The following is a 26233-nucleotide window of genomic DNA, read 5'->3' on the forward strand; positions in this document are numbered from 1 at the left end:
TTCATTTTTTAAAAATTTAAAAGTATTAACAAATTTTTAAAATTTATAAAATGTTAAAGTAGCAATATTAATAAGATTTTGCTAAATAGAAAAGAATCCTATAATTCTACCACCGTAATGTAACCAGAATTTTTGTTTTTGCACTTTCCTTCAAGTTTTTTTTTTTTTCTCTGTTTTTTTATTACTTGAGTCTTAATATATCTTGGCTTTCCTTTCCTTTTTATAGTAGGGCTCAGGGTGAGTAACTTCTCTGTTTCTTTTCTAGTCTGCAAAACTTGTATCTGTCTTAAAGAAGGCACTTGAAATTACTAAGTGAGTATGAGGACTTATCCCCAAATAGCTTTTTTGAGAATAAACCTATCCAATCATTCTCAGCTCCCAAAGCCCCATTTTAAGAAGTGGAAGAACGTGGGTATGATGTTTTCTTTCCACTTGAGTTGTGGAGCAGCTAAGTTTCTACAAAGAAACTTGCCTTCTCTTACTATAGTTTCCTCTGTGCTCCTTTTGAGGGTAGGTTTTCCCTTGACAGTATAAATTTAACTTCTCTTTCTCCCCATTCCATTTTCAGAGCGAGTCATGTGACCCCACAGCCAGAAGATAGTTGGATCCCTTTACTCATTAATGCCGTTGATCATTGCATGAACAGAATCAAGGAACTCACTCAGAATGAACTTGAACTGTGAGTTTTCAGGCTCATTTGCACTCTCCATTCTCCTTATATCACAGGTAGCCTCTGATGTCTGCTTTTAAAATGGGGCTAGAATGCTTTCTGGATCAAAATGGAGTTCCTATCCATCCTTGTCAAGAGACGCTACTACCAAAGATTGTTGGTTAGGCCAGACTGGCAGTTATTTATATACTACATAAGTCTGATATATTTTTCTGTGCTAGATACAAAAGATAATTGCATGAGTTTGCATTTCTGAATCGTGTTTCAGAGATTCCTGCAGAAGCTGCCTTATTCCCTATTTGCAATAAAGTGTGTTAATTCACTGTTAAACATATTGATGGTCTTAATAAAATGTTGACCTGCTGGTAATTCAATAAGTAACCTTTCAAAGTTTCTTTCTGTCAGAAATACAGTGGGTTGAGACTAGCACATCGCTTTCATTTGGATTTATAGGTCTAACGGTCTGATTCTGATCAGAACTGTACTTAGAACAAAAACGCTTGGCTTTACTTCTTTAGAGAAGATGACTTCAAAGCCCCTGTGAGTACTTCAGTGTGTTATATAATATTATTCTTATCATTAAGTCCTTCTGAATATTATTCCATCCCAGTCTCCAAAATTATTTTTTGGTATTGAGCTCATTTGTTAGGTTTGTCCACCTTATTGAACAGATTTAGTTTTCTTATAAATACTTGTATTATTGTTTGGTTATATGTTACATGTGTCTCCAAATGTAAATACAACATTTTTATAAATCAAAAATTTTTAAATATATAAGAGAGTTTATATAATTTTAAGGGGCTTTCAGTTAGTCCTTTTGCACAACCTTCATTATATTTTTGCATTGGTCTGGACGATCACATACTGGGAAGCAAGGTGTACATCACCTGTAGTGATGTGTATTCAGGTGACCTGACTTGGGCCTTGTGCATGTGCTATAGGTCTCCACAACCTCTAATGCCAGTTCTTTGCCTTACATAGATGTAACTTACCCCGTCTGCCCTTCTGATGTCCCCGCAGTCTTTTTAGATATAATCAGCAACAGCAGGCATTCTTCTGAGCCATGAGTGTGTACTTGGGTTGAAATTCCTTATGTCAAATGAGTTTTAATTTACTTTTATGAAGTGCCATTCTATAAGTTTAATAAGAGTTGTGAACAGAAGGAACTAAAATCACACTGAGAGTGTCAAAGCAACGAAACAATGTAAACAAAAAAAAATTACAACTTTGTACAAAAGGAGTCCAATTCTTTTATTTTTTCTTCCAGTACTTATTCTCTATATAGTTAATAGTTTTCATATTTCTCCAGTGGGCCAAGTTCATGTTATCAGCATCAGACTTTAATCATGGGATACTTAATGGAAGTTTAAGCGGGAAGTTCAGGGGCTTTCACAGTGATATTTCTGTAGTTGGTTTGGTTCTGGAACATATCACAGTCCATTTCCACAGTGAGCCTCTGGGGCCCCACCTGTGTCGGTGTGAACTGGAATTGGGTGTATAAGGTCTTTCTGGGCCACACTGAAGCTAATCTGAAATAAAGGAAAAGGCAGGTGATAGTTCTTTCCCATTGCTTTGCTGGCCCCTGTGTCTCTTTCCCTACTTAAAGAGGTGAACTGTGAAGAAATAAACATTTAAGTACCTGCTGTTGAAACAGAAGAGGTTTTCAAGGGATACAGGAGCACTGATGCATAGGGGCACTTGTACCCCAATGTTTATAGCAGCACTCTCAACAATAGCCAAATTATGGAAAGAGCCTAAATGTCCATCAACTGATGAATGGATAAAGAAATTGTGGTTTATATACACAATGGAGTACTACGTGGCAACGAGAAAGAATGAAATATGGCCTTTTGTAGCAACGTGGATGGAACTGGAGAGTGTGATGCTAAGTGAAATAAGCCATACAGAGAAAGACAGATACCATGTGTTTTCACTCTTATGTGGATCCTGAGAAACTTAACAGAAACCCATGGGGGAGGGGAAGGAAAAAAAAAAGAGGTTAGAGTGGGAGAGAGCCAAAGCATAAGAGACTCTTAAAAACTGAGAACAAACTGAGGGTTGATGGGGGGTGGGAGGGAGGGGACGGTGGGTGATGGGTATTGAGGAGGGCACCTTTTGGGATGAGCACTGGGTGTTGTATGGAAACCAATTTGACAATAAATGTCAAGAAAAAGAAAGGAAAGAAAGAAAGGAGGGAAGGAAGGAACGAACGAACGGAGGAGGTTTTAAGGGAATACGAGACAGTAGCCTCCCTATGGTGAACAATTGCATGGTTGAGAAGAGAAACATCCTATTCTAAGGGCTTCTAAGCCGCATCTGTTATTTCTTTTATCACCTGTGACTTCAGTCTGGTCCCACTCTTGGTATTACCCGGGGTATGTTTGGGAAAACTTTGGTTTTGGAACCCTTGTGTTGCTAAGTGCTGTGAGAATACAGTGGACATATACAGAAGATGTCAGTATGACAACAGGTGGTCTTTGGAGCCCTATCAATGAGAACCTCCTGGCCTTCCTGTGGACCTTCTTACAGTGACTAAGGGCATAGTGCAGATTCCCTGTGAGAAGCTTTCTCCACAGTTGATCAGGGATACCACAAAAATGTAGTTGAATGTTGGCAGTCCCTCCTCTCAACTTATTGGCAAGAGTGATTCATTGAGTTTCATAAGGCTGAGGCACACGCTCAATAACCAAACAACTGTCAGCAATTTCAGGGATGGTAGGAGTAAGTTTCGTGAACTCTAAATTGTATACTGTGTTTTCAACAAAGGATACAGTGACACAGTGAGAGAAGAGGTAATGAAAGAAGATTCATGCAACATACTGAAACCAACAAGGGACTAATGTAGAGAACTCCTACAAATCAACAAGGAGAAAAAGCTGGAACACAAAAGAAAAGTGGGCAAAGAGAACACACCTTTTACAGAGGAGGAAACAGAAAAAGCTAATAAATATATGAAGAGTTGCAAATTAAAACAATGAGGTGATAGAGATATTACCTTCTTTCTATTAGCCCAGAAGAGAAGAGAAAGCAGGGTGTTGCCAAGAGTGGAGGAATGGTAGGAATTCAGAAACTCATGTACTGCTGGAGGAAGTGTGGACTTCTGCAGTCATTCTGCAAACAAATCTGATAGTACCCAGTCAAACCAGGTCATATTCTGTGACCTAGCAATAAGAAGATGCACGAGGATGTTCATTGCAATAGTATTTGTGGTGTTTGGGAGTTGGTGGCACTCTGGGTGCCTATCACTGTGGAGCAGAGAGTGGTAGGAAGTCTGGGATGTACACAGTGAAGCATTATGTTGCAGAAGCAGTGGATGCAACATATGCAGATGAATCTCAGAAACAGTTCTGAGTTAAAAGTAAGATTAGATATAATGTACATAAGTTAAAAATACAGTCTTATAGGGGCGCCTGGGTGGCTCAGTCAGTTAAACATCTGACTTTGGCTCAGGTCATGATCTCACAGTTCGTGGGTTTGAGTCCTGTGTCAGGCTCTGTGCTGACAGCTCAGAGCCTGGAGCCTGCCTGCTTCAGATTCTGTCTCCCTCTCTTTCTGTTCCTCCCCTGCCTGTGCTCTCTCTCTCTCAAAAATAAATAAAGATTAAAAATAAAAAATACAGTCTTATAGCACACGTTTTACACATTCTGATGAAAGGATACACACACTTACAAAAGAATGCAAAAGGGGCTGGTGGGAACAGGAATAAAAAGGAATATTTAAACAAAATTTTGTATTATGATTGTCATTAGTAGAATGCAGTTCACTGGCTGCACCAAGAGGCAGCCTACCCTCCCTGTGATAGTCTCTAGTACTCAGGCCTAACCTCCCTGCCTGCAGAGCAGCGATCAGGGTCATGTGGGTGCCCAAGGGGCACATAGCCTCCCTCACTCCTGTCTCCCAGGATGAGAGAGGCCCTAATTCTTTTAGTTCAACTTGCGGAGGTATTTCCTCTGTCTCAATGGACACGGCAAAAAGGCAGTCATTAATTTTGGGTCCCTGTCTTTCTGACTAGTTGAGGTGTTTTAGCGGGATGAGAAGCTTGTAGTCTCTTACCTGTATCTCTTCTCTCTGTAAATGAGCCCCCTTCCGAAAATGGAGATCACACAGTCCTGCATGGGAACATCTAGGAAGTTATGGACGCTGACTGAAGCCTTAAGAAGTTGATACTGCTCTGTTGTTTCTGGCATCTGTGGGAAGAGGCAAAGCCTGAAGCAGATGTCAAGAGCACAGAGGCACAGTTACTGCTTCCCCTCCTAGGCATCCTCCCTGTACGCTCTTCAGTTACTCTTCTGCCTCTGCCTTCCGGACTCCAAACTCCAAACTTCCTTCCCAAACTCCACAGCTGACTTCTTTACCCCTCTATCTGGTCTTCGTGCATTTATTCTTACCCTTGATTCATGAGTAGCCATCTCTGATGCTGCCTCTCCTCCGCTTAGAAAGGTGAGGGGTAGGAGCACCTGGAGGGCTCAGTAGGTTGAGCGTCCGACTTTGGCTCAGATCGTGATCTCACAGTTCATGAGTTCCAGCCCCACGTCAGGCTCCGTGCTGATGGCTCAGAGCCTGGAGCCTGCTTCAGATTCTGTGTCTCCCTCTCTGCCCCTACCTTGCCCCCCCCCCCCATCTCTCTGTCTCAAAAATAAATAAACATTTAAAAAAATTATTGTAAAGAAAAAAAGGTGAGGGGTTTCCCATTGTCTTCAGAATTCATTTTTGGTTGGCATTCAGAGCCCTTCATGGCCTGACCCCAATCTCCTTCCCCAGCCTCACCTGTTCTTCCCTCAACTAAACGACATCCCAGCCACCCTGGGCACTTTCCCATCCCAGCACACCCCTCAGGCTCCCTTCTTTTGGGCCTCTGTGTTGAGTCTTCTGCCTGCAGTGGCCTTCCTCCACTTCTGCACTGAAGCTTACCTATTTTTCAAGGCCCAGCATAAATGCCACCTCTTTCCATTAAGTCTTCCTCAAACCAGCTGGAATTAATCCCCTTACTTCACTTATCCCATAGTGACTTTGTACCTCCATTTAAGCACTTACATAAAAGACCAAACATTATGTCTCCTTTACTTAATTATAATATAACCTCCTTGAGGGCTGGGACCAGATTGCATTCATTTTGGCCAGGGTAGACATGGAAAGAGGATTAGATCAAAAGCCATAAGCCTTTGAAACATCCCATTTTTATGATCATGGGCATGATACTCTCTAGGACTGTTTCCTCATCTGAATAATGGGAATAGTTCCACCTCACAGGGATTTTGTATTAAAAGAAGTTGAAAATACATTGGCCTATGTATAAAGCACTAAATAAACATAGGCTGGTATTATCCTTCTAACTATGAAGGCAGCAACTGGGGAGATCCTCATAAAAATCTTTAACCTGGGAATGCAAGCTGGTGTAGCCACTCTGGAAAACAGTATGGAGGTTCCTCAGAAAGCTAAAAATAGAACTACCCTACGACCCAGCAATTGCACTACTAGGCATTTATCCACAGGATACAGGTGTGCTGTTTCGAAGGGACACATGCAGCCCCATGTTTATAGCAGCACTATCAACAATAGCCTAAGTATGGAAAGAGTCCAAATGTCCATCGATGGATGAATGGATAAAGAAAATGTGGTGTGTATATATACAATAGAGTATTACTTGGCGATCAAAAAGAATGAAATCTTGCCATTTGCAACTACATGGATGGAACTGGAGGGTATTATGCTAAGTGAAATTAGAGAAAGACAAAAATCATATGAATTCACTCATAAGGACTTTAAGAGACAAAACAGAAGGGAAGGGAAACAAAATATAAAAACAGGGAGGGGGACAAAACATAAACTCTAGATATAGATATCAAACAGAGGGTTACTGGAGGTGTTGTGAGAGGGGGGATGGGCTAAAATGGGTAAGGGGCACTAAGGAATCTACTCCTGAAATCACTTGCACTATATGCTAACTAATTTGGATGTAAATTAAAAAAAAAAAGAAAGAAAAAAAAAATGAAGACCATGATTGACTCTGTTAAAAAAAAAACGATCTTCAACCAAAAAGAGTTGGAAGATGTAAACCTTAATAGCATATGTAAAAAACCATCTCTTTTAAGAGAGATCTGTCAACCTAGCCTTTTCAGGTGATCCTACAGCACAGTCATTTGCCCTGAAGCTTGAGGGGCTTTGATTCCTTCTGAAACAGAGCAAAGGATAGCAATTCGGGGAAAGACTGGTGCCTACCTCAATGACTAGGCGTGGTCTACAAATGGCAATGTCTTCCTGAGCAAAGCAGCTGAGGCTGGACTCAGATTGCGTTGCCGTGGCTATGGCGGTGAGTCTGAGGAAACTGTTCTCTGGTGGGCTTTGCTCAAAACAGGAGAAGGACAGGCTGTTGGTGGTTTCATAAACTGAAACATACGACAGGCAGAGTCAGTGCAAAGGAATGAGTGCGTGTGCCCTGGAAAGAAGGAATAGTTACACACAATGCAAAGGAGTCAGTATCTCACTGAAGCCAGCAAGATGCCCCATTTCTCACAGCAATTTCAAACTTGGAACTCACTCAAGACCCCACTGCCACCACCATCACTGCCTCCGCCAGCGCTCTTGGCAGACCTCCTCAGTGGGGTTGTGGAAGGTTCCTGTAAACTAGAATGAGTTAAGCTCTCTGGCCTCAGTTGCCTTGTCTGATAAGAATGCCTACCTGGTGGAATAGCTTGTGTTAAATGAGATACTGAGTGCTTATCTCAGATGCTACCACACAGCCATTGCTAAATATATGCTTACTTAGTTCCTCCTTATTCGTTTCTTCAGTTTCCCTTTTGCAGAGAAAATGAAGCCATCCTTCATCCTTGAGGAATCTTCTCAAGCTCGTGTTCTCATTTCCAACCCTGTAGACATAGACCTCTACCCCTGCTGCCACCCGGAAGATGAAGTGTCCACCCTCCCCAAGTTGAACCTCCACTTTTGAGGTCTGTGTCCCATCCTGACCCCACTATTGCCTGCTGTGTAACTTTGGGTAAATTATTTAAGCTCTCTGTCTTTGTCTTCTCATCTATAAAGTGGGGATACCATTGGTTGCTACCTCTTAAGGTTGTTGTGAGGATAAATGATATAATGCATAATGTACACTTAACCCTATATTTGCCAAAAATAAGCTACAGTTATTCTAGTTGTCCCTCATTTCCCCAAGGGTTGCACCATCAATTTTAACCCATCTTTCCTGAGGCTTCAGTCTTTCCCTCTCTGTTGATTATTTTCCTCAGCACGAAAGCAGATTCTGCTCTCTCATCTTAAACAAACAAAAAAACCCACCCTCTCTCTACCCAGTGTCCCTGGCTGACAACCACTCATCCTGTTTCCTTTTTCTGTCTGTTCTTCCAGGAAGGACTGGCACACTGTGTCTTGCTTTCTCAACTCTCAATCAGTTTAACCCCTAGGATGCTGTCCTTTGTCATCACTTCTCAGTAAGACCACTCCCTCAGTGTCTACTTTTCAGTCTTGACATTTTGTGGCTACTCTCCTGACCCTGCTGGGTCGTCCTCCTGTCTTTGACTTCTCCATTCACCTTCTGCTCCTTCCCTGCCTTCCCCCTACATGTTGGTGCTGCCTGCCTTCACACTCTTCTCTTCTCACACCCCTTCTTCTACCCCCATGAGCTCATCGATGCCCTGACTTGGCAGCCCCCTCTGTGCTGGGATTCCTCATCTGGTCTCAAACCAAGGCCTTTATTTTGAATGCCAGGTTTAGGTTTCCAGCTGTCTCCTGGCCATCTCTGGATGTCTCATGGGCTTTCGAACCCAGTGGGCCCATACTTATTCTTCCTCATTTTCCCTATTCTGGGGGTTCATCCAAACTGAGAGCAACCCTCTAACCACCCCTCCCATACATATTCACAAGTCCAAATCTATCCCACCTCCTTAATATGTCTTCATTTGAAGTGCTGCTACTCTGGTTTCTCCTTCATTCCTTGACTTGGTTATTACAAAACTTTCCAACCTCTGATCCAGTGTTTTTCAACATTACATGCACATTAGAGTCATATAGAGAGCTTTATAAAATGATCCCAATGCCAAGCTGCACACCAAATCAATTATATCGGACTCTGGTGGTGAGGCCCAGGCAGCAATATTTTTAAAGTTCCCCAGGTAAGGGGTGCCTGGGTGGCTCAGTTGGTTAAGTGGCCAACTTAGGCTCATGTCCTGATCTCATGGTTCGTGAGTTTGAGCCCCACGTCGGGCTCTGTGCTGACAGCTGGGAGCTGGAGCCTGCTTCCAATTCTGTGTTTCCCTCTCTCTGCCCCCCCCCCCCACCACTTGCACTCTGTCTCTCTCTCTCTCTCTCTCAAAAATAAATAAACATTAAAAAAAATTTTTTTTAAGTTCCCCAGGTGATTCAACATGTAGCCAAGATTCAGAACCAGTATTCTAATATGGCCCTTTCCATTCCATTCTGCCAAAATGAATTTCTGATCACATTTGCTCCTCTAGTTCAATTTTTCCTAGCTCCCCACTGCCTAGAGAACAAAATTCAAACTCCTTGGCATGATATACAAGTCCCTGCATGATCCAAGTCCCTGCACCCCGCAAAAAGGAAACATGGTGGAGAAACTGGGGGCTGTGTGGGCTGGTTAGGAGACTGTTGCAATAATGTAGACAAGCTGTAGTCCACTGATTGTCTCTTGCCTGCCCATTGGAATCACCCAAAGAATTTAAACAGTTTTTGATGTTTGGGTCAAACCATGGGGTTTCTGATTTAATTGGTCTGGGGTTCAGGCTGAGCATCCAACTTCCCTGGGTGATTCAGATATGCAGCAAGGTTTAAGAACAACTACTCTAGTCCAGGGTAACATAGGGAGCTTTTAAAAAGTACCATTGCCTGGACCCCATCCCAGACCAATTAAGTAGAAATTTGGGGGAGGAGGGAGAACCTGTGTACATGTTGTTCCTTCTGCCTTGAATACTCGTGACTCACTTTTCTGCCTGTCGCTGCCCTTCCTACTCATCCTTTCAGACTCGGTGTAGTCTGATGTATCTGGGAGCAGCCTGCTCCAACCTGGGTGACATGATCCCCTGCCATTGTACTCTGTTTACATCATCAAATACTTCTTATACTGCAGTCATGGTCTGTTTACTTATCTGACTGCAGTTGGAATTGTGAGTGGTTTTTTCTATGTGAAGCTCAATAAATATGTGTTGAATGACAGACAGAGGGCACACCAGGGGCTAGAAGCCACCTCTTCAGAACTTCAGGTGTGCCCCATGGCTGTTGCCTACCCAGGGTAGGAGCTGGGGGTTGAGGAGGTCTGGCAAGGCCTTAGAATTACCCATGTTGGCACCAAGTGTGAGGAACAGCTTGTTCTTCCAGAGCTTGGCAGCAAGGATGCCATTGTAGTACATTGCCTGCACCCCAATTGCCAGCTCCACAGCCTTCTCCTCATCCGTGGGGTTAACCAGGATCACTGAGAACTGGGCATTCCCTCCCAGGCATAGGGAGCTGGGTGCTTCCAAGAACAGGTATAGAGGCTCAGCAGTCTTGAGCCTGGGAGGATGGATGCCACTGTCCTTTTCATGTTCCATTCTCTCTTTCTGGACTCTTTCCAGCACTTCTTTTTCTTGAAAAGATCCTGAAGAATGGAGAAAATAAAACAGGCCTCTTATCCAGAGGGTATAGACTCTTCTGATAAAAGTCCAGGATTAAGATTCATTTACCCAATGTTACTCAAATCCCAAAGTCATAAGAGCTTTGCAACCCTCTAAGACCACATTTAGCTCAAAAAAAAAAAAAAAAAAAAAAAAAAAGTCCGAACATGAGACCAAAACCGTAAAAATCCGAAAACACAGGCTGTAACTTCTTTCTAGATATGTCTCCTGAGGGGTGCATGGGTGGCTTGGTTGGTTAAGCATCTACCTCTTGATTTTGGTTCAGATCATGATCTCACAGTTTGTGAGATTCAGCCCTGTGTCAGGGTCTGGGCTGACAGCATGGAGCCTGCTTGGGATTCTCTCTCTGCCTCCCACCTCTTTCTCAAAATAAATAACTAAATAAACAATTAAAAAAGATATGCCTCCTGAGGCAAGAGAAAAGCAAAAATAAACTTTTGGGACTACATCAAAATAAAAAACTGCACAGTGAAGGAAACAAACAGCAAAACTAAAAGGCAACCTATAGAATGGGAGAGAATATTTGCAAATGACATATCCAATAAAGGGTTAACACTCAAAATAAAGAACTTATAAAACTGAACACGCAAAAAATGAATAATCCAATTTAAAAATGGGCAGAAGACATGAATGGACATTTCTCCAAAGAAGACATACAGATGACTGACAGCCACATGACAAGATGCTCTACATCGCTTATCGTCAAGGAAATGCAAATCAAAACTACAATGAGGTATCACTTCACACATGTCAGAATGGCTAAAATCAACAACATAAGAAATCACCGGTGTTAGTGAGGATGTGGAGAACCCTCTTGCAATGTTGGAATGCAAACTGGTGCAGCCACTCTGGAAAACAGTATGCAGTGTCCTCAAAAAGTTGAAAATAGAACTACCCTGCAATCCAGCAATTGCAAGTAGGTATTTACCCAAGGAAGACAAAAATACAATTCAAAGGAATATATGCACCCTGATGTTTATAGCAGCATTATCTACAATAGTCAAAGTATGGAAGCAGCCTAAGTATCCATCAACTGATGATTTGGCATAAAAAAAGATGTGATGTATCTTGTCTGTACACGTGTATGTGTATATATATATATATATATATATATATATATATATATATATATACACACATCTCTTGTACAGACAAGATACACACACACACACACACACACACACACACACACACACACAATGGAATATTACTCAGCCATAAAAAGAATGAAATCTTGCCAGAGAAAGACAAATACCATATGATTTCACTCATGTGGGATTTAAAAAAACAAATGAGCAAAAGGGGATAAAAAGAAAGAGGCAAATCAAGAAAGAGACTCATAACTATAGAGAACAAACTGACGGTTATCAGAGGGAAGATGGGTGGGGGCGATGGGTGATGAGGGTTAAGGAGTGCACTTGTCATCATGAGCACTGGTGATGTATGGAAGTGTTGAATCACTACACTTGAAACTAATATTACACTGTTAAGTAGCTGGAATTTCAATAAAAGCTTAAAATAAAAAGGTCTGGAGCTCCTGGGTGGCTCAGTTGGCTGAATGTCCAATTCTTGATTTCAGCTAAGGTCATGATCTTGCAGTTTGTGGGATCAAGCCCCACATCAGGCTCAGCACTGACAGCGAGGAGCCTGCTTGGGATTCTTTCTCTCCCTCTCGCTCTGCCCCTCCCCTGCTCCCTCTCAAAATAAATAAATAAACTTTAAAAAAAACAAAAAAGGTCTTTGTTGGACAGATCCACTCTAGATACAGCATGTCTTGTCCAACTCATTCAAAGACCAAGTTCTTGAAGTGCTATGCATTTGTCCCTTGAATGGTGGGAGAGCAAGCTTTTGGACAAGTCTTAACTGTCTCTGAGGACAGGTCTGTAGGGACTCAGATCTTCCTAAGTGAAGGAGTTGACTTATTCCAAGGGCATTGGGGACCATGGAATATTCTAGAGCAGGGGAGTAACATAATTATTTTGTGTTTTAGAAAGCTAATTCTAGAAACTGTAAATTGGAAAGGGAACAATAATGGAGAGACTGGATGCCAGGGGTCCAGTTAGGAGGCTGTTACAATGCTACAGACAAGAGATGTTGAGGCCTGAATTATCTATAGGCAATGGGGAAGGAGATGAGGAGATGGATGTGAGAGTAATGTGGGGTGATGGAGGAGGAAGAGTTGAGGAGGGTACAAGCCTTCTTGTTTGGACAGATAGGTGATGGTGGTGCCATTAACCAATATGGAGGACAGAACAGATTTGGGATACTGGAAGAGAGGGTGAGAAGAAGAGAGGGAGAACATCTTCTGGCAGCTGGACTTGGTATTAAATGTATTGTTTTATTTTGTCCCCTGGAGGACATTTAGAAGCACATGGAGAACTTTTTGGTTGTCATTGCCCATGGTGTGGGGTGCTGGCATCTAGTGAATGCTGATAAGCATCCTATGATGCACAGCCACCCACAACAAAGAGTTATCTGGCCCATAATGTCAAGAGTATCAAATGGGGTTAAAAAATGCATTTTATGGGATATGGAGAAGACTGTGACTCTCTCTGGCCTATATCTTTCTGGCCATCCCTTCCCCTCTGTTGGCATTTCAGGTGCTGAGAAACCCTGCCCAATACCTTCAGGATACTTGTAGTTCTGAGTGATGTCCTCACAGCGGTCACTGCCCACACTCTTGGTGCTGATGTTGTTGCCAACATACTTAGTGTTGGAGTTGGTTAACTCCAGTGTGTCATCCTCACAACACTTCCAGACCACACACGAGGCATTTACTGAAGCAAAAAGGTCTGATACTGCAGGCATCAGTCCTAGTATCCCCTCCTTGACTGCTCTGACAGGAACCAGATCACAGGACTCGAGGACTGAGGGAGGAAAAGGCCAGTGAGCAAGAGGAACCATACCTAGACCTCTCCTGAGCCAGAGCTGCATAACCTTAGTCCCCATCCTATGTCCTATTTTCCCTTCCCCGAGATCAAGGTCAGAGGTAGGCACTAGGCAGAGTTTATGAAAGGGCATTGCAGAGGTGAAATTCACAACTATGTAGTGACAATCCTTTTTGGTCCTGGTCTGTGGCAGGAGCCCTCTCAGAAACTGGACAGGTAGAACCTCAGAGGACCATAGTACACAGGAGTTGCTTAGCCAGCTCGACTATGGCTATAGTTAGGAATAGTTCACTTTTATTGAGCACTTATTATGTGCCAGGCTCTATTACTTTTCTGCTGCTGAGCAAGGAAGAGTGATCCTTTTATGGCTCTTGAAGATTTCTTCTCTGAGCTTGAGCCTATCCTGATACCCTCTTTACCCATATCCAGAACCTCAGAAATCTCACCTACAAGCCCCTAACCCAGCACATCTACCAGTTATCTTAAGACCCTCTACCCTTCATTGGGATTCTCCTTCCTTGCCAGTTGTTCTGAGGTAGGGCTAGTCTCCCCACAGCCTCGGGCCTAAATAGCTAACACCTTTGTTCCTTTCAGCCTACTGGCTTCAGGTCAGCATTCTGCTGGCCACTATCATTCCTTCCTAAAACTCATCCAGTTTTAGGGGATGCAGACCCTCTTGGGACCTCCTGCTGCTCATATTTCCTCTCCCACGGACTCCTTCAGCTTGTGCAGCCTAGGATGGTACGGGGGCCTACCCCCAGGCTTTACCTCCACCTCCACTGTGAGCATTTGGGTGCAGAACCTGCCATCCATCATAACCTTGGGGCAAAGCAGGCCGGGTCATCCAGCACTCTGTGGAAGTCTGGAAGATCCTGAAGGCATCAAAGTGAATAATTCAAGTGGGGACAGAAGTAGTTCTGAAAAGCTGAAGACATTCTAGAAATCACAGAGTCATTATTGTCATAGGACACTGTAAAAGTGGCTGCCATGCTCCCAGGAAGGGGGGGGTGGTGCATGGCACCACTGACCATTCATGTCCCACGTATAAGAGTCTTGAGGGCCTCCTCTCAATGCGAGGGTCACTCAGGGTGTGGGGGGCTTATACCATGTGGGTTTGGAGCCCTTCCATGTCTGAGACTTCATCCTCTTTGGGCTTCTCACCAGATTCTGCCTCTTTGGCCTTCTCCATTCTGAAGGCCCTCCTCATTGTAGTACTCATCTACGAACAAGCGTCCGCCAGTTCCCTGGGCTGAGGCGAATGTGGTAATGACGCGAGCAGGGATTCCCAGGCACCGCAGCACTGCGTGGAAGGGGCCAGAGAGTCAGGGGGAGCCAGAGAGGCCTGGGTATGTATATAGTTAGTGTTTTCAGTGTCTCCTCTGGGCAGACACTGTCTTAAATGCCACCTGACATCGTGGAAAGAGGAGGGACACAGGCACCAGGAAGTTAGCACTGACACAGCACAGGATGCATAAAGGCTGAGAAATGAGATGCAAAAAATTTACACAGCAGGTGGAGTGTGCAGCCAGGGCAAGCTTACAGAATATTCACCAGAGCACTGGGGCTTGCTCTACTGGGGCAAAGGCAGGGAAAGTTTCAGGGAGAAAGCCGCAGGACAACCCAAGAGGCAGGGCAGACGCTCCATACAGTAGCCAAGGGGGGTGTGGCAGGCAAGCTGGCTCTGTACCTGTGCAAGCAACTGCAGCGAACACCCAGGCCTGGCCGTCGTACACAGGTCGCCCTTGGCCTGTGAGCCACTGCCGCAGGATGGGCACACTGCCCCGGCGCTTGTTCAGCAAGGCCGCTTCCTGGATAGTGTGGGTCTGTGGGGTGGGCAAGACCCTCTCCTCCATGAAAGCACGCAGCTGTTTGTGGAAATGTGTGGATGATACATGGGGCCCAAGACAGAATAGCCTCCAGGGGTGAATAAAGAGGGCTTAGACCACCTGCATGAGAATCACTTGGATATTCGTGGGCTTCACCCTACCCACTGGGTTGTAATCTCTAGGGGTGGGGCCCAGAGAATTCTCCTCTTTGTCAAGTCCTCTGGAAGCCAGGGACTTGTAGACCACATGGCAAACAAGCCTTACATCACAAGAAGAGCAAGAGCACTGCCTCTCCCTGGGGGCTCTTTTCACTGCTCCTTCACTTGCCCTGGCCCTGGTTCCTTTGAGGGTGTTTGCACCTGGGGCGTCAAGGCCCACTTATCCCAAGCTTCCACCTCCACCTCCTCACGGCTTGACCTCATCCCTCTCCACCTCTTCAGAGGGAAGTCCAGAGGCACAAGAGGAAATGGGAAAATTATTACTCCTCTGAAAGGACATTTAGGAACAGCGGGAAGCACCAAAGTACCTGGGAGGAAGGGACCATTTGTGATTTGAAGATTTCCAGGGCTATAAAGATGGGCAGCTCTGGCAGAGAGCTCCTGTCTCATCTCCCCATGCTGGCCTCCTCTCCCTCCCACCTCACTCACCGAGGCGCCCAAAATGTGGGCCACATGCACAGGGTTGCCCCACTCCTCCACCTGCTTGTCCATGCTCAGTAAGTGCAGACTGAGGTCGATGACATCCACCTCAAACTGTGAGGAGCACACAAAACCATGATAAACGGCCTCCAGGTTGGGTACTCCCTCCCCACCATCACCTCATTCTTTTTCCAGACTCAGGTTCCACTCCTTCCTGCCATGCCTTCTTGTCTCCCATGGGAGTTCTGGCTTTTCCCTCCCTCCCATTGTGCCCCCTGGTCTGTGTGTATGGACAGTCTGGTCCTTTGCCTCTTCTGTTGTCTGAGTTTCTCAATAGGATGTGAGCCCTTGACAACCAGGGCTGTATTGTTTCATTTCTATCATTTTCCATTTAATGTGCTCCTACGGCTCCTGCCAGCACTGCCCCACGTGGGGAGGATACCAAGGCAGCTCTTGCTCTTGAGGAACCTGTAGTTTAGGAGTAGGGAGGGACACAGAGGCACTTAGAATACAATCTCAGCAACATGGTTGGGTTCTAGGAGAGATGCCAACCCAGAGCAGAGGGCACAGCAGAGAGAGTCACTCTTACCTTTGGGGCCTGGGAAAAACATCCAGACAGTGTTAAAGGATGGGTAGGGGGGTGCCTGGGTGACTCAGTCGGTTAAGTGTCCGACTTCAGCTTGGGTCATGATCTCACAGTTAATGAGTTCGAGCCCCGTGTAGAGCTCTGTGCTGACAGCTCGGAGCATGGAGCCTTCTTAAGATTCTGTGTCTCCCTCACTCTCTGCCCTTCCCCCACTCATGCTCTGTCTCTCTCAAAAATGAATAAACATTGAAAAAAAAAAAGAAAATATGGGTAGGAATTTTCTGGGGGTGACAAAGGAGGAAAGGTATTCCAGACATATTCAACCTGTCTGTTCAGGGGATGGCTAGAAGCTGGAGCATGGGATGGCTAGCTCTTGAGGAAAGAAAAGTACTGGACTGGCTATGAAGGGCCTTAATGTGTCGAGCCAGGGAATTTAGTTATTATCCTGTAGACAGTGGGGATTTAATAGAGGTTTGATTTGCTGTGGTGTTTAGGAAGTTAACTCTGGAAGCTGTGGAGGATGGTCTGATGTGGCCCTAAGGAAAGAGAGGCACCACATGGCTGAAACTGCCGAAAGAAACAAACTCATTGACACACCAGGGAACAAGGTTGTGAAAAAGGAGGACTTGGTGTGGTGCCACCATTTCTTCCATCTTGGGTCTGGGTGACTTTCACAGAACTTCCAACAGCGTTATGTTGGGACAGAGCATCTGAAGTTTCCCAACCTCTGTGGTCCATAAGAGCCACTATGAAGAGAACCCAGGGACGAATTTGCCATTTTTAGTGGCAAACAAGTGGCTGTTACTAATTATGAGGATTATGTACTTTTTGTTTGTTTGTTTGTTTGTTTGTTTCGAGTAGGCTCCACGCTCAACATGGGGCTTGAACTCATGACCCCAGCATCAAGAGTCAGGTGCTCCACCGACTTAGCTAGCCAGGTACCCCAATGACTATATACTTGGGATCTGAATTTGCTTCATCTTTTTTTATAGTAAGATACTAACTGCTTAAGGAATACAGGTGTTTTAATTAATCCATTAAACAGATGTGAAAGGGAGCTTTTTAAGAGGTGCAGTCTCTTTGAAAACTGGATCAAACTCTTGAATTCAACATACTTGATATGTTTGCAAATAAACTTATGGACTGAATCCTTAAAAAAATAAAAGAAAGAAAGAAAGAAAGAAAAGAGAAGAAAAGAAAAGAGAAGAAAAGAAAAGAAAAAAGAAAAGAAAAGAAAAAAGAAAAGAAAAGAAAAAAGAAAAAAAGAAAAGAAAAGTAAAGAAATTACCTCATGACTTAAGGGCTTTTGGACTTGCCAGCTCTGTCTGGCCTGAACAAGGCTATGTGGCTATCACTGGCCCTTGTCTTCCCCAGAGGTCCCTGTACCTGGCCAAAGTCCCAGGGCTCCTCCTGGATGCAGTCAGCTGTACCCAAGTAGATGAGGCCGTTCTGGTTCAACACATACTCTGTGCGTTGAGACTCCCTCTCCAGGAACACAGCATCCTCTGGTGAAAAACAGGCAGGGATGAGGTTCTGTGGGGTGGTAGGCCAGCCCTCCATATCCAGGCCTCTGCCCTCCTTGCCCAGTCAGGTTTGGCTGTAGGTCTTCCCTTCAGCTCTGGGCCTGATGAAGACTGAGGAGGAACTCCCTCTTTCCACTGACTCTACTGCAACCCAGACTCTTCTCTGGTACAGAGTAGGGAAAGGGGTCAGAGTCCCTTGTCAGCCAAGGTGACCTTCATGGTCAGCCAGATAGATAGTAACAAGCCAACCTTAAAAAGCCTACTGGTTCCCAGAAGACATGTGCAGCCAGCGTGCTTTTGGCCTAAGATAATTAGGCAACAGCTCAGAGAACTTCCCAGTGTGCCTATTATGTCTCTTTCACAAGTTCAATTTTAAAAAATAGTGTTTTAGGGGTACCTGGCTGGTTCAGTCAGTAGAGCATGCAACTCTGGATCTCAGGTTGTGAGTTTGAGCCCCACGTTGGTTGTAGAGATTACTCAACAATAAAATGTTTAGGGGTGCCTGGGTGTCTCAGCTGGTTAAGCGTCTGACTTCGGCTCAGGTCATGATCTCACAGTTCATGTGTTCAAGCGCCACATTGGGCTCTCTGCTATCAGCACAGAGCCCATTTTGGGTCCTCTGTCCCCCTCTCTCATTGCCCCATCCCCTGCTTGTGGTCTCTCTCTCTAAAATAAACAAACATTAAAATAAATAAATAAAATGTTTAAAAGAAAATAAATTAAATTTAAAAATGGTGCTTCAGAAAAAAACAATCAAACATAGGTTGACAGGGGTGAGCAGAAAGAAAGAGGAGCATCGGGTAAGACAGGGTCAGAGGGAATAGTGGAGCTGGGTAAAGTAGAAGCCAGAGCATTGGCTTTCTACCCTGGTGGCATCCAAGTGGGTCTAAGTCTCCCATGGTCTCTCAAGCCTTTCCTGCTGCCTTCCTCAATGGGCTGGGCTGGGGTTCATGAGGAGGATGGTGGTCTTTAAGGAGGATACTCTAGAAAGCCAGAAGCAGCAGGGGGACATGCTCTGCTTGCCATGTGTCTCTCTCTGCACCTGTTGCTGGGTGGGAGGGGGGAAATAGGGTGCTTAGGTTGGTTCCTGGGGACTAACAAGAGAAAAGTCTTTGCAGACTATTCCCCCAGACATCTGCTGGGATGAGGGTACTCAAAGAAACAGAAGAATAGGATATTAAATTCAGGAAGCCCTGAAAACTTGGGGCCTAAAATCACAGAACCATGTGCTCAAGGAGCCCTTGACTTCTGCCCCTCCATCTTGAGTACTCTCTCTGAAATCACTTCAAACAGGTGTTTGGCCCCAAACTCTGAAGGCTCTGGGAGGTACCTTATCAGAGCATGGGTAACATCACCTTACCCTTCCCTGATGGGGTGCAGCCCTCTTTTATAAAATTCCCTGCTTATGAAAAGGACTTTCATTATAGCATGTAAAATTTCCCTTTGAATCTGGGAGAGTCCCATCTCCAAGAATGCTAAGATGAGACTGAGTCCCAGATAACCTGAAAATTTCTTAATCACCTCCCAGGTAAGCAGAGCCAATAACTCACTCCTGCCCACACAGACATCTCCATTTGGACTCACATGGAAAGGACTTCCCTAGGCAGGTCCCTACAAGCCAAGTGTAGAGGCAAGAAACCTGGCATGGAGTCAAGACTATGAGTTCCCACTGAACTGAGCACTGTCTCAGAACTATCTTTGCTTTGTCTTTGTTCTGCCTGCCAGGGACTAGCTCTGGATGTGGGATCTGAGTCAGTGAGACAGATGTACTGGAGCCTCAATTTGGAAGGAAATGGCTTGAGGGTCTTTCTGCCAATATGTTGAGGGCCATGGGTCCTCCCTCAGCTGAAGGGGCCCTGATTCCACATTCACCCACATGGGGATGGGGCACCTAAATGGACATTTGTTCTCATCTGTTGCTCTACCTGATCACCCCCTTGGATCAGGAAAGAACCTAAACTGAGGATTGGCAGGACTACCTGAAGGAGGGGGTATTGGAGAACGCTTAGCAAAAAAGTGGAGAGAGGGAGCCCACTGGGGGTCAGATGCCACATAGAAAAGGAGTCAGAAACTGGCTGGAGAAAATTGGGAAGATTTCTTCTGCTTCCCTGTTTCCTTTTGTCTCCCAGCCCTGCCTTATAATGACGGCCCCTCAGGCTGGCAGTGAAACTTGTGAAAAGAAAAGGCTCTTCACTTGTCATCTGGGGTAGTGAGGACAGGAAGGCTGATCAAAGATGTTTTCCATTTCCCCAAACAACCGTTCAGGGAGCCCCAAGGATTAAGGTGGTGGGTGGCAGATTTAAAAAGTAAAGACAGACTCAACCTTCAGAAGGGGGAGGAAGAGGAGATGCCCTCCTCATGTTTGGGGCATGTCAACCATGTCTGATGATCTTCCTTAGGTGAAATAGCCCCAACAGCCAAGGCTGAGCTTTGCCAGCGGTGGCCACTGGTTGGGTTGCAGAAGGTCACCTGATCTCAGGAAAGCCCACCCTTAGTCTGCTGAGCTATGGAACACTAGCCATTTGTTGCTCTAGTCATATATTTAGACAAGTCAATGTGGAGAGGGCCCAGCAGCCTGTAGTAAGAACAGAACTTACACGTGGAGAGAAGCAGAGACAACCAAACAGGGCAGATTTACCATGGAGCTGATGAAGCTGAAGCTTTGGGCCCCTCACTAACACAGACCCCTTTAGGCCTGAGCAATTCGATATTTTGTATTAGTTTTCTTTTCTTTTCTTCTTTTTTTTAAAAAAATATTTATTTATTTTTGAGAGAGAGATAGAGAGAGTGAGCAGGGGAGGGGCAGAGAGAGAGGGAGAGAGAGTCCCAAGCAGGCTCCGTGCTGTCAGTGCAGAGCCTGATGCAGGGCTCCAACTCATGAACTGTAAGATCATGACCTGAGCTGAAATCAAGAGTAAGATGCTTAACCAACTGAGCCACCCAGGAGTCCCTCCTCCCCCTCCTCCTCCTCCTTCTCCTTCTCTTCCTTCTTTCTTCTTCCACTTCTCCTTCTTCTTCTTCTTCTTCTTCTCCTTCTCCTTCTCCTTCTTCTTCTTCTTCTTCTTCTTCTTCTTCTTCTTCTTCTTCTTCTTCTTCTTCTTCTTCTTCTTCCTTCTCCGTCTTTCTCCTTCTCCTTCTTCTTCTTCTTCTTCTTCTTCTTTCTTCTTCTTCTTCTTCTTCTTCTTCTTCTTCTTCTTCTTCTTCTTCTTCTTCTTCTTCCTTCTCCATCTTTCTCCTTCTTCTTCTTCTTCTTCTTCTTCTTCTTCTTCTTCTTCTTCTTCTTCTTCTTCTTCCTTCTCCTTCTTTCTCCTTCTCCTTCTCCTTCTTCTTCTTCTTCTTCTTCTTCTTCTTCTTCTTCTTCTTCTTCTTCCTTCTTTCTCCTCCTCCTCCTCCTCCTCCTCCTCCTCCTTCTTTCTTATGTTTATTTAGATTTGAGAGAGAGAGAGAAAGAGCACAAGTTGGGGAAGGGCAGAGAGAGTGAGAGAGACACAGAATCCAAGGAAGACTCCAGGCTCTGAGCTGTCAGGGCAGAGCCCGACACGGGGCTCGAACTCATGAACCGTGTGATAGGAGAGCACAAGTTCTCAGTGCTGATGAACCTACATCTAGAAAAGTTTCACAGTGCATAAAGTGTGTGTAGTAGTGTGCCTTCTTTGTAAGGTGAATGTGATGCTTTAATGAGATATTGCATGTGAAGCACTTGGCCCAATATCTGACATGTAGTACAAATTCAATAAATAGTAGCAACTAAATGTTATCATAAGCCTAGATTAGATCCATTATACCTAACCCAGAGTCTGATGTCCAGCTGACTGAGCCACCCAGGCACCCCTGTATTGTTTTTCTTAAAGAAGGTCCACGAAGTTATATAAATCTCAGGTCCCACAAAACCTGGATTTGCTCTGGAGACAGACTATGGGAGCCCAGGGAGGAGACAGAGAAGCCCATCACTCAGGTTGTATCCATTCCTGAACCACTTTCCCGTTCTTAGCCCCTGTACTGTCATGACAAAGAGTAGCTCTTCTAGGGTCATCTCAGTGAATCTCAGCTCCTATGGTCAAATAACCTGACCCAGCACCAGGGTTTAGTGGTGAGGTAAGACTTTGCTTTCAGTGGGAGGCCCCAGGCTGCTTCTGCCAAGAGTGACACCAAAACAGACCCTGGGTCTGAGAGGCCATTCATCCAGGAAGCAGACGACACAGTAATTGCGTGTTGGCGCTATCCTTAGTGGGAGTTTCCCACTGGAGCCTGGGCCTGTCACTCCCTGCCAGAGCTGTGCCCCAACTCCTGTGCCTTGAGTCCCTGGGCAGCCCAAGCTGGTTTGGGTCTAAACTCACCTCGAGCCCAAGGGTTAAAGAGCACTGTGAATCGGCCCAGGGGAAATGACTTCTTGCCCAAGACCTGCAGCAGGAGCGAGTAATGGCCAATGATAGCATCTGTGGGCGTAGTCACAGAGATGTTCCAGGACTGGGCATCTCTGTCTTCCACCACTGCACTCCACCACTTCCGGTCCCCCATACTGGAAATTGGGAATGTGGCTTGGGTCTTCTTGGCCTTGGAAGGCTGTTCTCCTGCAGTCACACAGAGAAGAACTGGTCATTTGGACCTCTTTGTCACAACTGAGAGTAATAAACTCAAGTATCACAAAGTTGGAACAGGTGAAAATTGGTTTTTGGTGAGAATGAAAGCAGCCCATCCAGTAATGGGAGGCAATAAAGGGTGATGGGAGAGCACAAGTTCTCATTGCTCATGAACCTACATCTAGAAAAGGTTCATAATGCATAAAATGTGTGTAGTAGTGTGCCTTCTTTGTAAGGTGAATGTGAGGCCTTAATGAGATATTGCATGTGAAGTACTTGGCCCAATGTCTGACATGTAGTACAAATTCAAGAAACAGTAGCAACTAAATGTTATCGTAAGCCTAGATTAGATTCATTCAGGGTTTTATACAAAACTGATCATTATATTTGCAACCAAAAGGAACCCCTTAGTGATAATGATGCTCAGCAGCTTCTGAATCATAATAAACACTATTTTTTTAGGCACATTATCTCATCCTCACAACAGCTCTGCCAGGTGGGCAGGACTTCCTCAGACTCAGGGCAGTGTGGCTCATTTGCCCCTTTGTTCCCTGAGAAGATGCTGGAGGAAGAACCCCCCAGTCCTGCCACCAAGAAGGTCTAGGTCTGCCCCACTTACCAGTTTGTGCAATGAGGGCTACCTTCTTCAGAGTAGACAGAAATGTGTGGACTGGAGCCTGGAAGTGCAGGATGATGGTGAAGGGCTTCCCTCTCCTCACAAAGAGGTGCTGGGAGCTGATGGCCTTGGTGTAGTGCTCCTCATTGTTTTTTGCTGCCTGGAAGTCACAGTTCTTGATCCCCAGGGCTACTGTGGAAAACAGAAGTCATGGAGACTAGGTAAATGTGACAACATAAGTTGAGACAAAAGCAGAGACCCTGGAGTCATAAATGAACTGGGGTTCAAACCCTCGGCTCAATTTATCTACTAACTGTGCCACCTAAAGCAAGTGATTTAACCACTCCGAGCCTCATTTTCCTCTTCCTTAGACTAAGGAATCATCCTTCTTTCAGGGTTGGGGAAATTAAATGAAGTAATACATATATAATACACTTAGCACAGTGTAAGACACGTAGGAAGTCTCATTAAATGGGACAATTACTATTATTAAAAGAGCAATGCCTGCTCTCATTGTTAACCTCCTTTTCTGGTCCCAATCCAAAAACAATGAATAAAACCCAGAATTTTGTTCCTACTCCTTACTTCTTCAAACACAAATAATTTTTAGAGCTGGTTTGGAAATCACTGAGCTGATTCTCTTGTTTATAAATGAGAAGAGTGAGGCCCAGACAGTAGAACCAACTCACCTGAGATCATATTTGGCTCTTTCACCTAAAGGCTCACCAAACCCATGGCACCATGCAGCCCAGAAAAACTCTCCAAGGAGGGGGCCTGAGAGTATTATGACAGTCTATCAGGCAGTTCTCATCTGACAATGAGCCATGTAAATATACTAATAGACATGCAGAGGCCCCTGAGCTTTCTGCATCCTGTAGTTCTACCTGTTCCCTTGCTTTATGTTGGCCTCTGCCCCTTGTAGTTGGATTCCCTGACTCCTACCTCCCCTTCTCTGTCACTTAGCTTTTTTTTTAATACTTTTATATTTATTTTGAGAGAGAGAGATAGAGAGCGAGCAGGAGAGGGACAGAGAAAGAGGGAGCAGAATCCTAAGCAGGCTCTGCACCGTTAGCGCAGAGCCCAATGCAGAGCTCAAACTTACGAACAGTGAGATTATGATCTGAGCCGAAACCAAGAGTCAGAACCTTAACTGACTGAGCCATCTTAGGCACCTCTCTCCCACTTAGCTTTGAGGCTGTGACACCCTTGTGCTTTCCCAGGGTTATCTTCCATATGTATCACAACCTACAGAGGATAATCATGTTGTGATGCCATAAATCCATGTTAAGGGTAGGAACATTAACCCATGTTAGCCACCATCATTGTCATCACAACTATGACCAACGATTTACCACCAATGAGCTACCATGTTGCCGCCCATAGCCATACCACTGCCGCCACCACCACAGCACCCACTACTACCACCCACTATAGCCCCCCCCCACCATCACCTCTACCACCATCCTACTTATTGTAATAAAAACACATTATGATGGAGGAGCTACTGAGAGTCAAGTAAGCCCCATGGATAGATGGCTTGGCTCACCCTGTTCCATGGCTGCAGGCTGGTCTTATCCACTTGACCACAGGAAATGCCTGTCTTGAACTGTTGCTCAGTGCTTCCTCTCTGAATCTGTCCCGAGAGAAAATGATGGAGGTATTTTCATTGGTTTAAGAATCTATAAATAGTATAGTTTTCTTCCACTCCTCCTGTGAGGCCCCCACATATTTCTTTTCTCTTGCTCCCTCCCCACTAGTATCTCTTGGACCAGCTGCTGGGAGTTACCCTTTTTCATTTTATCTCTTGTGCCCGACTGGAGCAGTGGGTGGAATGGAGGAAGATCAGCCAGCTAGAGAAGCCAAGAGGAAACTTCTAAGCCTGTCATTTCAGTGGTTTCAAGAGACCCTCAGAGATATTACCTGGACAACAAGAGAAGATTATGGAAGAGATGACTCTAAACAGAAGGCCCACATTTAACTCCAAATTTCAGGCCCTAAACATATCATGGGCTTCAAGTTGCTAGATGTTTGTGGCTATTTTGGTAATAGAGAGAACCTGTATGTCTGGAGATCATCTGTGTGAAGGAGATAAGGAGGTAGAATTTGTTGGTGAAAAACAAACATCCTAAAAGTAGAAGTCAGAGCCCCAGTTCTTCCAAGCCTACCAGATCTGGGACTCTAGCAGAGAAGATGGAAAACTATCTTGGGACTCAAGACCTATATCTTTTTCTATTTCTACTTGTTTGGTCACTGAGGAGACAAGACACAGGAGAGGACCTCCTCTTTGGCCCTCTTTGGTCTCCTAAAGCCCAGCTTTTGCTGGGGCTTCTCCAAGACTGTTAGCACGCTCAGGGGCAGGAATACTGGCCTGCATGCATATGGGATATCGATAGAAGGATATAAAAGAAACTACAAAGAGCATTGGTTGCCTGTGGGGAGGAAAGCTGGACAATGGAATAGGAAGGTGATTTTTCTCCTGTTTACAATTTTATACTTTTAAAACTTTGAACCATTGCCCATTTGAGGAATCTTATTATGTTAAAAAAAAATGAAGCTTCTGCCTTCTTATTCCTCCAAAAAAATGATTCTTCACAGGAAATGAACAGGTAAATTTTTTATTATTTGAAGATGAAGTGGTTTTTACCTGGAAACCATGAATCTACTAAAAAATTATTATAAAAGATAATTTAGTATGCTAATCTTAAGTTTAATGCAGTCCCCATAAAAATTTTAACAAGTTTTTTCTCTGAAACTGGAAAAGCTGATTCTAAGATTCAAAAGGAAGTTTCTAAAAGATATAAAATATAATCTAAAAAGATCTAAAGATATAAAGATGTTTTATATTAAAACATCTAAGATGTGTTTTAATATCTAGTAGGCCTGGTCATGCTACATTTCTAATTCCTTATATAGTATAACCAGGATTCCTAGATACTACAACATAGTATGACATCACTTCACTTGAGAAAGCACATCAACCAAAAGGTATGCATTAAGTATGAGCTAAATGTGGCACTTTGAATCATTGGGAAGATAAGGATTCACTAGTAACTTATTTGGGTACAAAAAGCTTATAGAATAAAGTTGGTTTCCTACCTTGCACCATATACCAAACTGAATTCCAGATGAATCAAAACTCTAAATGTAAAAAATTAAATCCTAAAAGTACTGAAAGGAAAGATAAGACACTTACTTTTAAGTCAGCCTGGGGAATGCCTTTTAAAATATAACACAAACCCCAGAAGCCATAAAGAAAAAATAGATAAAT

At 44.4% G+C, this 26233-nt stretch overlaps 2 protein-coding genes across 15 annotated transcripts in view; one reads left to right on the top strand and one right to left on the bottom strand.

Moving 5' to 3' along the window:
* The window catches only part of CCNDBP1 (cyclin D1 binding protein 1), a 39008-nt gene that overhangs the window by 8315 nt on the left and 4460 nt on the right, over positions 1–26233 (top strand). Inside the window, exons 10-13 of one of the 12 annotated variants that reach the window (XR_015252610.1) lie at positions 266–312; positions 569–679; positions 7474–7617; positions 12909–15143. Coding sequence is in view for 7 of the 12 variants with exons in the window: in XM_086710507.1 (XP_086566633.1) it covers positions 266–312; positions 569–679; positions 7460–7616 (315 nt within the window). In the remaining 5 variants the exon portion in view is untranslated. Of the gene's footprint in view, positions 1–265; positions 313–568; positions 1048–7459; positions 9764–12908; positions 15144–26233 lie in introns of those variants that run through there. The other 11 variants (XM_086710507.1, XM_086710506.1, XM_086710511.1 and 8 more) reach the window with 11 other exon arrangements.
* EPB42 (erythrocyte membrane protein band 4.2) lies at positions 1897–24706 on the bottom strand. Of its 3 annotated transcripts, none has more exons than XM_025919451.2 (13): positions 24512–24706; positions 22969–23157; positions 22107–22340; positions 17633–17751; positions 15670–15774; positions 14884–15061; positions 14358–14496; positions 13965–14068; positions 12933–13175; positions 9972–10271; positions 6890–7056; positions 4724–4857; positions 1897–2199 (listed from the first exon to the last, which is right to left on the bottom strand). In XM_025919451.2, exons 1-13 carry the CDS (start codon positions 24519–24521, stop codon positions 2037–2039), a joined length of 2085 nt encoding a protein of 694 aa, XP_025775236.1. In that variant the 5' UTR covers positions 24522–24706; the 3' UTR covers positions 1897–2036. The 3 variants fall into 3 exon arrangements, with proteins under 3 accessions (XP_025775236.1, XP_086566627.1, XP_086566626.1); XM_086710501.1 differs by having other exon boundaries at positions 6890–7046; positions 9959–10271; positions 22969–23154; positions 24512–24705; XM_086710500.1 differs by having other exon boundaries at positions 6890–7046; positions 9959–10271; positions 24512–24705.

The sequence above is a fragment of the Puma concolor genome, chromosome B3 (genome assembly GCF_028749965.1).
Source record: "Puma concolor isolate L17-30 chromosome B3, mPumCon1.1.hap2, whole genome shotgun sequence".
Classification (NCBI taxonomy): domain Eukaryota; kingdom Metazoa; phylum Chordata; class Mammalia; order Carnivora; family Felidae; genus Puma; species Puma concolor.

Coding starts and splice junctions, on each gene's coding strand:
- EPB42 (XM_086710500.1), bottom strand. Junction 13,176..13,964: donor TGCTCACAGTGGAGGTGGAG/GTAAAGCCTGGG, acceptor TTCCTCCCTCAG/TCCTCGAGTCCTGTGATCTG. Junction 10,272..12,932: donor GAACTACAAGTATCCTGAAG/GTATTGGGCAGG, acceptor TCCATTCTTCAG/GATCTTTTCAAGAAAAAGAA.